The sequence below is a fragment of the Hippocampus comes genome, unplaced genomic scaffold (assembly GCF_001891065.2).
Source record: "Hippocampus comes isolate QL1 unplaced genomic scaffold, H_comes_QL1_v1.1 scaffold17, whole genome shotgun sequence".
Taxonomy (NCBI): Eukaryota; Metazoa; Chordata; class Actinopteri; order Syngnathiformes; family Syngnathidae; genus Hippocampus; species Hippocampus comes.
The window spans coordinates 3839520-3856145 of NW_017805002.1; the positions used below are offsets into that span (position 1 = coordinate 3839520).

At 42.9% G+C, this 16626-nt stretch overlaps 1 protein-coding gene across 3 annotated transcripts in view; it reads right to left on the reverse strand.

Annotated features, from left to right (window-relative positions):
- slc12a5a (solute carrier family 12 member 5a) overlaps positions 1-7474 on the reverse strand; it is a 176158-nt gene extending 168684 nt beyond the window's left edge. Inside the window, exon 1 of one of the 3 annotated variants that reach the window (XM_019857676.1) lies at positions 6974-7474. In XM_019857676.1, coding sequence (XP_019713235.1) covers positions 6974-7184 — 211 coding nt within the window. In that variant the 5' untranslated portion in view covers positions 7185-7474. The remainder of the gene's footprint in view (positions 1-6973) is intronic. The other 2 variants (XM_019857667.1, XM_019857685.1) reach the window with 2 other exon arrangements.
- Positions 7475-16626: the final 9152 nt, after the last annotated feature.

Genomic DNA, 16626 nt, shown 5'->3' on the forward strand with positions numbered 1-16626 from the left:
TCCCAACAATCCATATCCGTTAGCAGCTCTGCAGTAAAAGGAGGAAACATTAACCGTGTGGTCGATGCCCTTGTGTGATCTCGCTTCAAGTCGAAAAAAAAAAGGACTTACTGTACTTTTTCACATAGGGATACGGTAGATTTTTTTGTGTGTCTAAACAAATTAAATTGGCATTTAAAAACTGCATTTTGGATTCCCTTGGGTTGTCTGTGTGGGATTTTAAAATTGGTTTGATGAACTGAAATCTTTGTGTGTGATAGATAGGCAAAGAACACAGAAATCAGGAAGGGGGCAAATACTTTTTCACCCCACTGTAGTTGCTAAGGGAAGTATTGACCAAGTATTTGCAATGTGACCCATGATTTTTTTTTTTTTTTTTTACTACCCAGAATAACCAGTATGGTTGGTGTAATGTGAGTGTGATTTCCAACAATCCATATCCATTAGCAGCTCTGCAGTAAAAGGAGGAAACATTAACTGTGTGGTCGATGCCCTTGTGTGATCTCGCTTCAAGTCGAAAAAAAAAAGGACTTACTGTACTTTTTCACATAGGGATACGGTAGATTTTTTTGTGTGTCTAAACAAATTAAATTGGCATTTAAAAACTGCATTTTGGATTCCCTTGGGTTGTCTGTGTGGGATTTTAAAATTGGTTTGATGAACTGAAATCTTTGTGTGTGATAGATAGGCAAAGAACACAGAAATCAGGAAGGGGGCAAATACTTTTTCACCCCACTGTAGTTGCTAAGCGAGTGCCCCATAGGCTGGCAAGAGCCGTCGGACTACTTTTCAAAAGGCAGTTCAACAGGCGAAAATGACATTGCACGCTTTTGTTGAAAGCGAGCAATAGTTGCTACTGATATATTTTTTTACAAATCAGGCTCACTGAAAAATGCTGCTTTAGACTGTGAAAATGTTAATGTGGTTTTGATATCACCTCGTCCATTACGCACTAATGTCAGGGAAGGAAAAACAGGTCCTTTAAGATATCCTTCATTCTCTTGTTTTTTTCCCTCATTTGCACACTATCTGTGAACGTATCTGGACTGATACAGTTGGCCGTCCATTAAGTGAAATGTTTTATTTTTTGTGCTCATAACTGTTCTTTAACCAAGCAAAAACCTGTTTTAAAATCTTTTTGCCTGATTATTCAATTTTGCTAGCTGCAAGCAGGTTGCTTGGTTAAGATAACCTTTATTTGTTGGAAAAATAAAGGTTATTTGAACCAAGCAAAAACCTGTTTTAAAATCTTTTTGCCTGAATATTCAATTTCGATAGCTAACCCAGCCGCTGGGGGGCAGTGCCCTCCCCTGGGGGTGCAATGTTCCCCAGTGCCGGTCCCAAGCCCGGAGAAATGGGGAGGGTTGCGTCAGGAATGGCATCCGGCGTAAAACTTTTGCCAAGACGACCATGCGAGTTGGTAGGACGGTTTACAGGGGCGGGTGGGAAATACTGACTCGCTGTGGCGACCCCTGAATAGGGACGTGCCGAAAGGAGAAGAAGAAGAAGAAGATTCAATTTCGATAGCTGCAAGCAGACCCAAATGGACACAAAATGAAAGGCCGCCACTGCTTTAATACTTTGCTCACAGAGAAATGAAAGAGGAAAAAAAAAACATTTTAAAGCTGTGTTAATGGGAATCCGCCCGCCTAATCTTAAATGTCATTAAATGTAAAAGCCTCCTTCTGAAACGCATTGATTCATTTGTAGAGACGCCCGCTTGCTCTCGACTGCATGGGAGCGCCTGCTCGTTTTGTATGCTAATCTCTGCCAGCACTGATGGGAATTTGAGGGAGCCTTTCAACTCTTAACGTATTACGGCTGTGCGTTTGGTAGCGGCAGAGCAAAGACGCAGAGCAGGAAAATGCCTTTGTTTACTGCAAAGCCGAATAATGGGCTTGTTGTGATTAATACAATGTGCATCTGTAGGCTCCTGAGATGTTCTATTAGCTGAATATGCCATAGCGTACATTTTGTCATGGTTCTGTTTCGCCTTCGCCATGTTGACATTGAGTCTGAGTGGACCATGTTTCGTGCCTCTATTGTTGAGGCGGCCAATCTGAGTTGTGGCCGTAAGGTGGTTGGTGCCTGTCGTGGCGGCAACTCCCATACTCGCTGGGGGACACCAGCAGTAAGGGATGCCGTCAAGCTGAAGAAGGAGTCCTATCGGGCCTTTATGGCCTGTGGGACCCCACAGGCAGCTGATGGGTATCGACTGGCTAAGCGGAATGCAGCTTCAGTGGTCGCCGAGGCAAAAACTGGGGCATGGGAAGAGTTCGGTGAGGCCATGGAAGCCGACTTCCGGACAGCTTTGAGGAAATTCTGGTCCACCATCCGACGTCTCAGGAGGGAGAAGCAGTGCACCACTAACACTGTGTACAGTGGGAATGGGGCGCTGCTGACATCGACTCGAGACGTTGTGAGTCGGTGGGCAGAGTACTTCAAAGACCTTCCTTGGAAGAAGCAGAGTCTGAGGACTCTGAGTTGGGCTCTCCTATCTCTGTGGTTGAAGTCACCAGTGTGGTTAAAAAGCTCCTCGGTGGCAAGGCCCCAGGGATGGATGAGATCTGCCAGGAGTTCCTCAAGGCTCTGGATGTTGTGGGGCTGTCCTCTTTGACACGCCTCTGCAACATCATGTGGTCATCGGGGAGAGTGCATCTAGATTGGCAGACCAGGGTTGTGGCCCTCTTTTTAAAAAAGGGAGACCGGAGGGTGTGTTCCGACTACAGAGGGATCACACTCCTCAGCCTCCGTGGTAAGGTCTATTCAGGGGTGCTGGAGGGGAGGGTCCATCGGGAAGTCGAGCCTCAGCTTGAGGAGGAGCAGTGTGGTTTTCGTCCCGGCCTTGGAACAGTGGACCAGCTCTACACCCTTCGCAGGGTCCTCGAAGGTACATGGGAAATCGCCCAACCAGTCTACATCTGCTTTGTGGACTTGGAGAGGGCGTTTGACCGTGTCCCTCGGGGAGTTCTGTGGGGGGTGCTTCGGGAGTATGGGTCCGGGCTCTCCCTTAGATATAAGGTGAGAAGCTCGGTCATCCGGGAGAGGCTCAGAGTCGAGCCGCTTCTCCTCCACATCAAGAGGAGCCAGATGAGGTGGCTCGGGCATCTGATTAGGATGCCGCCTGAAAGCCTCCCTGGTGAGGTGTTCCAGGTGTGCCCCACCGGCAGGAGGCTCCGGGGACTACCCAGGACACGCCAGAGAGACTATGTCACCCAGCTGGCCTGGGAACACCTCAGGATCCCCCGGGAAGAGCTGGAAGAAGTGGCTGGGGAGAGGTAAGTCTGGGCTTCCCTGCTAAAGCTGCAGTCTCCGCTGCTGCCCCCCGGAGAAGCAGTAGAAAATGGATGGATGGATGGATGGATGGATAGATTGAGTTTTCTTGTGTATGAAGCACGATACAGAGCTGCCTTAAAATAGTCTTCAATATCTCCTCTCTCCTCCTCCTGCTCATTACTCTCCTTTTTTTAAGTTAAATCAGTCTTAAGTCAATGTTTTATATATATATTCTTTTTTTTTTTTTTTTTATTGTCATTATTCTTTTGTTGCTGTAATTCACTGATGACAACCAAAAATGAATGAGCTCAACTCCAACTTCAAAACTTTATAACTAACTATTGAAAGGCTTGTTCATGGTTTGGAACTTTCTTCTGTTAGCTAGACTGGGGCTACAGCCAACTAATTGTTCCGATCAGCAGTGATGAAAACTTACTTTCTTCAAACATTCTTACATCAATTATTCTTTAGGTTCTTTTCCTCCCCCGTCTGCTAGCAAGATAAGCATCAAATATACAATACACAAGACGCTTACAGCAGCGGGTTCGGGAGCAAGCATGGTCGTATGGAAAACATCGAATGGTGTGGAACAGATTGGAATTGGATTAAAAAAAACATGACATGAGCTATCTTTACCTAACAGTTTGAAGTGAAGGTAATGTATTGATCTATGATCATTACTCGAGTAATTAATTACGGTCCATTCTTGACATTATTTTCCTAATGTCCACTCTGCTACCCCGACTGAAGCACGGATCACTGCAAGCATAGCTGTAGTGAACATGGACTGGTATTCTAGTAATAAGAGTGTTTTCTTTATGATTAAGTGGTAAGATTATGATTATATTCATGAAATAATTGCAAATAAATAATTTAGGATGGGCAACTCGTGAGCCGCAAGCCACACATTTAGCATCCCTTTGATTAATTTAAACAATATTTTAAAAAATATAAATAAACCCATAGCGTTCTTTCAAAAACACTGATAAATGTTCATTACATGTTTTCCACAAAAGATGGGGGGAAATGCCTAGAAAAATAGGAAAATATCCAAAAGTCAAGTCAAGTTGCCCATCCCTGTTTTAGAGGGACTTAAGAGCATTCTAGGGAGGCTTCAGCCACCCTAAAATAAGGCTAATGACGCCCCGGAAGGGTACATATCATGGGAAATGTACTTTTTACTGCAATATTGGGACACACATAGTTGGCACTCAGCAGTGCCTGCCCACTCATTAAGTGTGAAATTAAACAACAAGCAAAACCCAACATCCATCCATTATCTGAGCTGCTTATCCTCACGAGGAGTGGGTGCGTGCTGTGACATATCCCAGCCGACTTCGGGCAATCGGCGGGGGACACCCTGAACTGGTTGCCAGCCAATCACAGGGCACACATAGCCAAACAACCATTCGTGTTCACATTCACACCTAGGAACCATTTTGAGTGCCCAATCAATGTGCCATGTATGTTTTTGGAATGTGGGAAGAAACCGGAGTACCCGAAGAAAACCCACGGAGGCATGAGGACAACATGCAAACTCCACACAGAAAGGCTGAGACCCGGAATCGAATCCATGACCTCCGCACTGTGAGATGGCCGTGCTAACCAGTCAACATTGAGCCAAGCAAAGAGTAGCCATTACCGAACAGTGTCTGACAAAAAGCACCTGATTGCTTGATGTAGTTGTTGATGCGATACATGTGAGAGTTGCAGTTTCTGTCAAAATTGCATTAGTCACAATAATAGGATTAATGTCGTATCTTGCCCTACAAAGGACCCAACTTACAAGTTTTTTTTAGACAAAAGCGAATTGATTGCTTTAACTTGTGGGCAGAAATTTGAGGTATCAACAGTTGATGTGGAAGCAAACTCTCAACTCAACTCACCAAAAAGCAGCAGTTTAGATAATTCTTCAAAAACGAAGCTTCTCGCTGTTAATTGCCACTTTCAATTGAGTGTACTATCGAACTAAACATAAAAAAAAAAGAATTTCCGGTCACGTATTTACTGTAAAACAACCACATAACTGCATGAGGAAAGTCCACTACTTGAAGCCTAATACACAATGCAATAGATGAGCTAACAAAGACTATATGTTGTGGTGTGATAACTCTTGAAGCAACAGATATTTGAACACTAATGATAAAACAACATATAGCAATAGTCACAGGCAAATAAATCTTTATCTTATGCAAAAAAAAAAAAAAAAAAAAAAACAGCTAATAATGTAGAATCTTAATCAGGGGTGCCCATTACGTCGACCCTGATCGACCGGTAGATCTAGGACTTGTCCTAAGTAGATCTGAGGGAAGTAGAAGAGAAAACAAACAAACAACCATTTGTGTGTCTTTGTACATGTTAGTCATATATATTTTTGTGTTAATGTACACTGCACCCTATCCATCCTATCAGTCTCATTTTCACAAGAAAATATTTAAAAAATAAAATAAAATAAAGCAGGTAAATCTTTTACCTACGGTGGCGCGTGACCTACGTCACCGGAAGTTGTTAGCGCTCAGCAGTCTGCAACTGTGATCAGATCTCTTTTATCGTCATTTTTATCCTTCAGAGTTTGCTTCGTGTACAATTCGCCGAGGGCATGGGCAAAGAATAGGAATCTTGAGGGCCCAGAGAAGCACTTTAAAATGGTACGTGTGAGCTACGATAGTTAACAGGCTGCAAAAGTGCATCGCATGCCTCTGTGTCAGGCTGTTTCTCATCATGGCGTGCGGGTGTGCGTGTGCGTGTGCGTGCGTGGTAAGGGGCGATCCCGGGAGGTTGGTTGATCGAAAAGTCGATCTTCGGTCCAAAAAGTTTGGGCACCCCTGATCTAAATGAATCACTGTGGTTGTGAAGCTCTTCTTTATGTGTGTCTGTATGTCTGTATTATATTAACCTGTGGTGGCCAAAACAACCACAAGGACCACAATTGGGGAGTGTTTTAAGTTGCATTCATGGTAATGGAATTAATTAAACTCCTAAGTAAAGTCACCACAATAATCCATCCATCCATTTTCCGAACCGCTTCTCCTCACAAGAGTCACGGTGGGGTGCTGGAGTCTATCCCAGCCATCTTCAGGCAGTGGGCAGGGGACACCCTGAATCGTTTGCCAGCCGATCACAGGGCACACAGAGACAAACAACCATCCGCGCTCACACTCTCATCTAGGGACAATTTAGAGTTTTCAATCAGCCTGCCATGCATGTTTTTGGAATGTGGGAGGAAACCAGAGTGCCCAGAGAAAACCCATGCAGGTCCGGGGAGAGCATGCAAACTCCACACAGGAAGGCTGCTGCCGGCATCAAACCCATGACCTCTGCACTGTGAGGTCGATGCCATAACCACCGCCCGCCCCACCACAATAATAATATTTATCATTATTTATTATTATTATTGTTATTATGATATAAATACCAATAAACCAATTATTATTATTATTATTATTATTATTATGGAGTTGACTATAAACTGGATTCACGCTTTAAAACAACACGTGTTTGCACATCATGCAACAAAAAGCAAAGCATTTCAAGTAATGCAGAACAGGCAGCAGTAACAATTGCAAGGGGGGGGGGCGCATTTGTCATCCTAAATGCCATATTACTTCATCCAGATAGTGACCTTTTTGTGGCCCATTCCACATTCAAGTCACACATCTGCGCTAGCATGTGGCCTGTAGCCACGCGCGTGTCCTACCTTTCAGAGTCACCACCGCGGACGTCCACGCCTCCGTCCCCACCGCCGCCGAATTGGCTCCTTCGGCCCCAGCTGCATCGTCCTCCGACTCGGCTCCGCTCGGATGCTTGTCGCCCTCGCCCTCGCCTTCGAAGAGCAGGTTCACTTCCCCCTGGATGTCCGCGGGGAGCCCGACATCGTCGCTCTTGGAGACGGTGAACCTCTGGCTCATGGCTGAGAAGGCGACACGAGGGCGTCGGGGAGTGCGAGGGTTCTTTTTTTTCACACCGAACAAAGCGCTCCTCGCTCGGCTTTGCTGCGCTCCGATCGCTCGGTGTGTGAGTGACACCAGGGAGAAGGTTCGGTCCTCGTCAGGTGAGAAGATGCACAGTGGACCGATTCATCAACCGGTGTCCGCTGTCTGGAAACGAGGCATCCGGGTCCTAATGCCACCTCAAATTACCCAACGAAAACACGTTTTTATGCTCTTTATTGACGATGTGATTGCAACACACGCAAGACCACGCTATATGATGTGATAACGTTATGACTAACACTCAACGCCGCTGAAGTAGGCGTTGCTATGCAACCACATCAGCTGGCAAGCGGGTTAAGGCAAATTAAGCGGGACACTTCTTTAGGTACACTTTGCCGTCGAAAACAATGCAGAAAACGTTTTAAGATTTGTATGGAATTGACTTTAATTTTGCAATGGCTAAAATATTAAGAGTATGCTTTTTTTTAACCTTTTTTTGTTTTCAGATTTGCGAACGTATTTCAATGACATTCCACGGAACCTCAATATTATTGTACAAAAGGTACACCAGGGGGAGCCATTTAACCACATTTCGCATTTGTCAGATAGTTTCTGGTCTTAAACGTAAACTCCAGTTTACCACGATCCCTTTTCTAACATATATGTCTTGCGTTAATTAGATGTCATACAAGTTTTTAGAAACAAACACAGTGTAAGCCATGTAACTATACTGCTCTTTTATAATGTCGGCCTAGACAAAGTCCATTTGTTTAAAAAGACATGAAGTAAATTGCACCAATTTTCTCTAAAAGATGGCCAATTAGAGTCCTGTACCTACTAATCAGGCAATCCCGGTCATGTCTTTCAAGATGTTCCGGTCTCACAGGACTGGTCCTGCGCTGCCCCCTTGTGGCCTGACAAACTTCCGTTTAGTAGCATGAACTTGAATAATTTATTTCTTGCCGTCGTTTTTGAGTTAGTGTGTTTTGGATTTCTTCAGCGTGTGTGTGTGTGTGTGTGTGTGTGTGTGTGTGTGTGTGTGTGGTTTGTAATGTTGGAGCCTATCCTAGCTGTCTTTGGGCAGTAGGCTGGGGACACCCTGAACCAGTTGCCAGCCAATCGCAGGTCCCACAGAGACGAACGACCATCCGTGCTCACACTCACACTGAGGGACAATTTAGAGTGTTCAATTAGCCTGCCATGCATGTTTTTGGAATGTGGGACGTAACCGGAAAACCTGGAGAAAACCCACGCAGGCCCAGGTAGAACAAAACTCCACACAGGAAGGCCGGAGCTAGAATTGAACCTGGTACCTCTGCACTGTGAGAACTGGGCCGCCCGATGTTGTTTATGTGATATATATTTATAAACACACACACACACACACACACACACACACACACACACACACACACACACACACACACACTTTTCTTGGACTTATGTTTTTTTGTTCGCATCATTGGGCTGTTTGCATCATTTCTCGCTTGTAGCGTTTCTGTTTTGCACTTTTTGGCTGTAATTTAATTAGCATATGTGTGATTGTCTGTTTATGTTTTTTGTGTTTGTTTGAACCATTCCTGTGGTTTCTGCTTTCGGCCGTTTGCCCGTCAGCCACCATAGGTTTTGAATAACATAAATAACATTGAAATGCATCTCATATTACAGCATTGCATTGAATAGTGTGCTATTGTTTTTTAATTGTATTTGATTCAGTACTTTAGTTTAACGTATTATATATTATTTTACTCGATGCTGCGCTAAGGTAGGTTGTATATATTTTTATTTTCTCGATTTAATTTGCTTGTTTTGTCGTGTTTTTAAAACAATCCATTATCTGAACCGCTTCATCCTCACGAGGGTCGATGTCACGCGCAATTCTTAGCACATTTGTTCACAGTGTCATTTCGTCGACTGAGTCGGTCAATCTGGTGTTATGCTTTTCGAAATCCACTGGATGGTGCTAAAGGTTTCATAACGAGGAAGCTCACGAATGATCATTTTGAGATTGAGTACTGCCACTGCGGTACATTATATTTCCATAATTTTACTCTTCAGTCTAAATATAGCATGCAAATATATTTGTATTATGATGTACTAACGTTTACGGTTAAATTACAGGTTTACACAAATTCCATTTTCATTGTGAGGGACAAAACACACGCTCACACACTTCTTGGCAAACGTGCGTACAAAAGCAACACATGACACTTGTTTTGAGTTCATCTCTATGCACATTTCAGGTGAATGACACTTGGCTTGACTCCAAAGCAAAGAGTGTAATTGGGAAAGTAAAGTTACTCCTGCGTGCCTTGTTACAACACTTGGCACACTTGGCTGTGTTTTTGTGTGTGGCTGAAAAAGGCGCTTTGGGTTCAAGCCAAACAAGATGCCACCGCTGAATCTGTGTCACTCATACGTGAGGACGAGGGCACCATGATTGGATGGGGAGACTTAGGCCTTGGAGGATGGTCAACACCACTTACCAGCGTTTCTACCTCGAGATGGTGATCTGAACAATTCCTCTTTTCAAATGCAAGGTTTTTGTGATATAAAAAATGAGATCAAGCCAAACCAATAATATAAAAAATACACAATTGAATTGAAAATAAAAAGTAAATCTTTTGAAGAGGGTAAAAAAAAAAAAAAAAAGATCATGTATCTATACAAGTGTGCACATCCTCTTTCAGTGGGGGTTCGACAAATCACAATCAAACTCATGTTAAATGTGAGTCACCGCACATCTGCTACCATCTCAAGTGCCTTTAGTTCACCTCAAATTAAGTTCAGATGTTCTAGTAGGTTTTTCCTGACATTTCTTTTTTTCACTTTCGAGGAGAGCCGACAGGTTTTGTGCTAACACAGACTACTATTTTGAAAAGTATAATGCTGCCGCCATCATAGTTCATTGTAGGTATGGTGACGTTTTGGTGAAGAGCTGTGTTGTGTTTGCGTAAAACATACCTTTTTTAATTATGACCGAAAAGTTTAAACTTGGTTTACATCCTACCATAACACATTTTCCCACATGGGATGGGAGATTTCATGTGTATGTGTTCTTTGTTTGATGGTTTCCTGGCCTGCCACCCTACCCCATTTTCTAGATATTTGAAGGACGTGAGCTTGTTGTCACAAATACTAAACAGTACAACCAGTACTTGCCAGAAATTTCTGCTGCTCTTCCATGTCCCTGTCGACCTCTTGGCAGCCTCCATGACCAATTTTCTGTTCTTTTCATCAGTTTCTGAGGAACATCCAGTTCTTTAATCCTGGCATCATTGTGGCATATTTTCTCCACATCACAATAACGGTCTTCACTGTGTTCTATGGTATATTTAATGCCACGGAAATTCTTTTGACTGACTGCTTACTTTGAACAATAAGATTCATATGATCATCTGGAAGCTAATTGCAGACCATGGCTTGTGCTCTAAAATGTGATGACCCAAATGTCTGGAAAAGATTATTAGAACATCTGAAGTTCGTTTAGGGCTAATCAGAGGCACTATGGTGCAGGTGTGTGCTGATTCCCATTGAACACTAGTTTGAATATGACTGATTAAGTCTGAAGACAACCACATACTTACCTCTCAATAACTACCAACCTATCTGGGGTGGAACGTTTTTTGAAAATCGTCAAATTTGTTCAGTTCGACAATTTTGTTTCAGTTCGCCTACGTTTGTCCGATCGCACAACTCAATTGTTTTTTTTTTCCTCATGAGCGCTCCGTCAAGATGCTGCTCCACAAGGTTTTACAGCAGGGATGAACAAACTAATTTTATTGGACAAACCGAAATCATTTTAATGGGTGTGTTGACATCCATACTTTTTAAAAAATGTCAATCCTATAGACTATATATATTTTTTCAGCATTTGTGGTAATTGTCACGTTGCGTACTAGGCAGAAGGAGAGAGCTGCTTCGTACGCAACGGAGCAAACAAGAATAGGTGGATCCCCGAAATAGCAGGCACTGAACAAGGTCTTGTCTAACAAATAATATTTATTACAAACGAAAAAACACCGTCAAAGGAAAACAGAAAACGCTGGTCAAAACGAGAACCAGGAAATAATGTAACGAGAGGAAAAGAAAGCGCTTGCAAAAAACGGCAAGGAAAAGATAAGACAATTTACTTCGAATAACTACGCGTTAAAGAGAATCCCACTGGGATGACGAAATAGTAGCGAATAGCAATAGAGTGCGAATACGAAATACGAGCATGGGCAATAGCAGTGGCACGGCAAGCAATACTCCGGCAATGAGTTGACAGCCGGAGCGCCTAGATATAGCAGGTGCAATCAAAAACAAATGCGCAACAGGTGTGCAGGTGGCAGAGTGAGTGCCTGCCACCTGCTGTCGAATACGGAACATGACAGTAATATTAATTGGACATTGCTTTAAATTCTACCTTCCATATTCATAGTCAATTATCAAGTTAATGTCGATATGCACAGCTTCCCCCCTTTAAAGAGACTCATTAATCAACAGAAGATTTGATTTGAATTTTATTCAATGATCAAGCAACCAAGGCGGCCTGGTAGTCGACTGATTAGCACGTCGGCCTTAGTGCAGAGTTCGATTCCAGCTCAGAGAACTGCAGTTTCTTCCCACACTCCAAAAGCATGCGTGGCACAGGTTAATGGAACACTCTAAATTGTCCCTCGGTATGAGTGTGCCCTGCAATTGGCTGGCAACCAGTTCAGGGCGTCCCCCGCCAACTGCCCGAAGACAGCTGGGATAGGCTCCACCACATCCCACCACCCTTGTAAGGATAAGCGGATCAAAAAAAAATGGATGGATGGATCAAGCAACCTTCTTTTAAGTTTTTATTTTAACATTCAGTGGTTTGAGAGTTCATCCCGAAGTTTCATTACTTCCATCAGTCACTGGCAATGAGGTTCATGAAGCACATTTGCATCTGAACTAGATTTAGGACTTGGAGAAAAATCTATAAATAAATAAATAAAATTTTAAAGAAGAAAATGTTATTCTATGTGTAACTCTAGCCAATCACGGGGCACACACAGATGAACAACCATCTACGCTCACACCGAGGGACAATTTGGAGAACATGCAAGCTCCACACAGGGAGTCCGGAGCCGGAATCGAACCTGGTACCTCCTCGAATCCACGACCTCTGCACTGTGAGGTCAACGCGCTAACCACTGGACCACCAGGCCGCCCTTACTCCTAACCATACATCCCAAATTTCTCCCGCATCACATAACCCCTGCGTAGGCTTCTATGCACAGGAAAAAACAACGGTGGTCGGGTAGAAAGGTCAAGTGCAAGTAAAGGTAGATCAAAAACTCAAGAAGCCAAGTCAAGTGGATTTGACCACACCAGGGGTGATCTGTCAAATCATAGAGTACCTGCTTAACCCGTGGCTCCTGGCATTCCCTGAATTTGGACAACCGTTTGTGCTCCACTACGATGCTTCTCAAGAAGAACTTGATGCAGCCCTCTACCAAAGACAGCAGGACAAGCTCAATGAAGCAAATGAGCGAAGATGGTGATGTTGGTGGAATGGTTGAGCCTGAAAGAGAGTTGTCCAAATGATCAGCTCATCAGCAAGCTCTATTGGAGCCTGATAATGATCCTGATCATTTGAATCAGGTGTGTTGCAGCAGGGAGGGATGGAAAACATGCAGGACGCAGACCCTCGAGGACTGGACTTTGACACCTGTGGTCGGACATTTAAAGAAAAAAAAATTACAATAATTATGAATTTGGATGTGTGCAAACATAATCGTAATTTAACAGTGGCTATTTAGATAAGAGTTGTCAAGTTAATTAAGGCACCTGAGACAGCTACGGGTCCTTTGAACCCGGAAGTCGGTAGACACTGTGCAATTTGTTGCATCATATCTGGCTTTAACTGTTGTTGATGTACTCTGTGTTGCAGGCGAGTAAAAGCGCCAAAGTGATGGTTATAACTTGCAATACTTTTGGTCGTCGAGTCAAAGTGTCTTCCAGTCATGTGATAATTGCACGTAATGTAGATATTTGGCACATTTTTTAACATGTAGAAGTGTTCATTGGTGATGAATACAAATTAGCAAACGACTATCAATCCAACAAATGTTACAACACAGTTTTTTTTAAATATTTTTTATGCCTTAGTGATAATCTATTCAACCTTAGTATTTCACAAAACGAAAACAGCTACTATGGTAATAATAATAATAATTATAATAATAATGACAATAGTAATAATAAAGTGTATTTTTAGAAATCGGTGCCTCAAATGGTTGGGCACAAGCATCTTGGAGGGTGGGCACAGCTCCCTATGGCCCGCCGGTCTGTGACTAAGAAAAACAATGTTGAACTGCTCTGGCAGGAGGATGTCGTTTTTGATCATTACATCAACAAAGGAAAGAGAGAATGATGTTTATGAGGCCAATTACAGATTTCCAGTTACAATCAAAGTGTACATTTCAAAATTGGCCAAAATAACACCAAAAAAAAAAAAAATATCGAATTTAGAAAAAGGGACAAAAACACTCTTCCTACCATGTACCATATCAGCTATAATTAGTTTTGTCATTTAGGATTGATAGTTTAGTTTCAGTTGATATTTTAACAGTAGACAAAGCCCTAAACATGATCTGAAATATTATTCCCTAAATCTGATGTCTTTTCATATGTCCAGGAGACAATGAACAACCTTAGTGATTAATTTTAAATTGCATTTCTGACAACCTGAAAAATTTAGGTCCATGATTCACATTTAAGTTACACTGAACAGTACAACACAACAGCCTGAGATGTATAACTCATGATCAAAATGACAACAGCACCGACTGGAAAAAAAAAATGGGATTATCCGATTTGAAATTAACTACATCTCATTTATTCAGACCAGTAGCACAGTGGTTCTCCATTATTTTTGATAAAAATGGGAAGATGAAAATATTTCACGCCTACCCAACTCTCCCACGTAACTATTAATAACATAATTTGTCTACAAAATTGTTTTAAGTACTCCTCTGCAGAAGAGCTAATACTCCTTGCGCACTCTCTGACAATCAGAGTGACACTGCCACCTACTGCAGAGGATGTGCAATTACAGTTTATTTCAGTAAGGGAAAAAATGTTCCCTGTTGTCATACACAACCCGCCACCGTCAAGGCACCCCCCATCCCTCGAAGAGCATGCCCCTTCTACTTGTGAAGGACTGCCGTAGCAATCGCACACAGCCTAGTTGCCCTAAGAAATTTCAATAAAGATGTAATTTCATCTGCTTCTCTCATCAAAAAAATATTTTATGAAACACCACTCCTCGACTCATTATGTTTCTATTTAAAGTACTCCTCATTGTTATATTTTATACATTCCATCAGTACATGTATTGATTCCATGACATTCCAAAAGTCACGTTTCCCATCTTTGTTTTCACCCGTTGTAAAAAGTCCTTTACTTAGTCCAGAATGTCTGACTGTCCAGACACATATGACTTGTACTCAGCTTATAAAAGATGCTTAAAAGATTTTTGAACACACGACTGTTAAGTCAAGGCAGAAATGGATGTTCACAATCAATGTACTGTACCGGTATTATTGAGTTCACACTGTTTTGTCTGTTTTAATTTAGACCAACTTACTAAAATGAGTTCTCAACTGATTACAATGTGTACATGTAAAAAACTTCCGAACCCCATAAATCATTTATTAGAGTGTACTTACCTAAACTACTGACACACATTATCTGTACAGATACTGAAGTAGTTCTAATCAAAAACAATGATCATAAAATACACACCACAAGCCTTCAGAAAAGCTCATATGATAAAAAGAGTAACATCTTTGGAGGGCCGTAAATATGAAAGTTGTTCCATCCACAATGGGCGTCCACATGTCCCTCTAATTTCACAATAAGCCACTAGTTGTACTGGCAGAGGACCCACGATTGCACAAAAAGGATGACAGGTGGCCAAGAAAACACACACACACACACACACACACACACACACACACACACACACACACACACACACACACACACACACAAGCTGCCAGCCGGTATAATATTTACGTGATCTGGTCATGTTGACAGACACAGACTTTCTTTAATGACAAACAGACATGCATCTCCTCCAGGGGCCACGAGGACGTCGCCGGATCTCGGCTTTCTCCAAAGGATGCTAAATGGTAACACAGCTCATGTCAAAGGTATCAACATCACAGCTGTTCTTTTTTTACCCGGAGTGAAAGGGATTCGTAAACTGCATACAACAGCATCATTTTGGAATCGAATCATCCACCTTTCTTTTAGCCAACACTTTTATGGGATAACGCCTACAGAAAATCTGTTAAAATTTGTTTTTTTAATTTTAGACTAAACCAGTATGGGGCCCTATTTTCAGGAAGTCTAGTGCAAAGGACTGTCTAACTGTGCACATGGGTCGCGTTTTCTTTCTTTTGTTATTTCCCGAGACTCGCACAAGTGGAAGAAGCCATTTCATGCTGTTGTGGGATGGAACATAGGCAGTCGAAATGGCTCCCCTCATTCCCTTTAAAATCAGGGCTGTCGAACCGCAAATGATGCTTGACATTGTGAAAGCAGAAATTGACTCGCTGGGGTCTCTGCATGAGATTGGCGCACGCAAAGTGGATTTATGAAGGGAAACTGCCAGATCTACCCTTGCGGGTGATGTTGCCGGCCACGTATATGATTTGGACAATTGCACCACGATTGCGCATCCGTGTGTGACAAGCCCCGTAGTTCGGTGGAGTGGTGCCCCATATTTCTGCTGCGTGGTCAGCAACTCAACTCAACTCAACTCAACTCAACTCAACTGTATTTATAGAGCACTTTCAAACAGCCATCGCTGCATACAAAGTGCTGTACATGGAGCAATTTAACATATACAACAAACAGTAAAGCAAATCGGTAATAAAGACGGGAGAAAGCACCGAACAGCAAAACCAAGCACAAATCTAAATCATGCTGAGTCAAATGCCAAAGAATACAAGTGAGTTTTGAGGCGGGTTTTGAAGATGGGCAGCGAGGAGGCTTGCCGAATGTTCAGTGGGAGGTCATTCCAGAGAGAGGGACCAGCAACAGAAAAGGCTCGATCCCCTCTGAGCCTCAGTTTAGTTCTTGGTACTTCTAATAATGTCTAATAATGTCTGGTCCGCAGATCTGAGGCGCCGGGCAGGTGTGTAGGGGCGGATGAGCTCAGAGAGGTAAGGTGGCGCAAGGTCATTTAGAGAGCAGGGTGCTATTAAATATTTTTAAGATGATAATGATAGGGTGGCCCGGTGATCCAGTGGTTAGCACGCCCACCTCAGAGTGAAGAGGTCGTGGGTTCAATCCCGGCTGCAGCCTTCCTGTGTGGAGTTTGCATGTTCTCCCCGGGCCTACGTGGGTTTTCTCCGGGTACTCCGGTTTCCTCCCACATTCCAAAAACATGCAT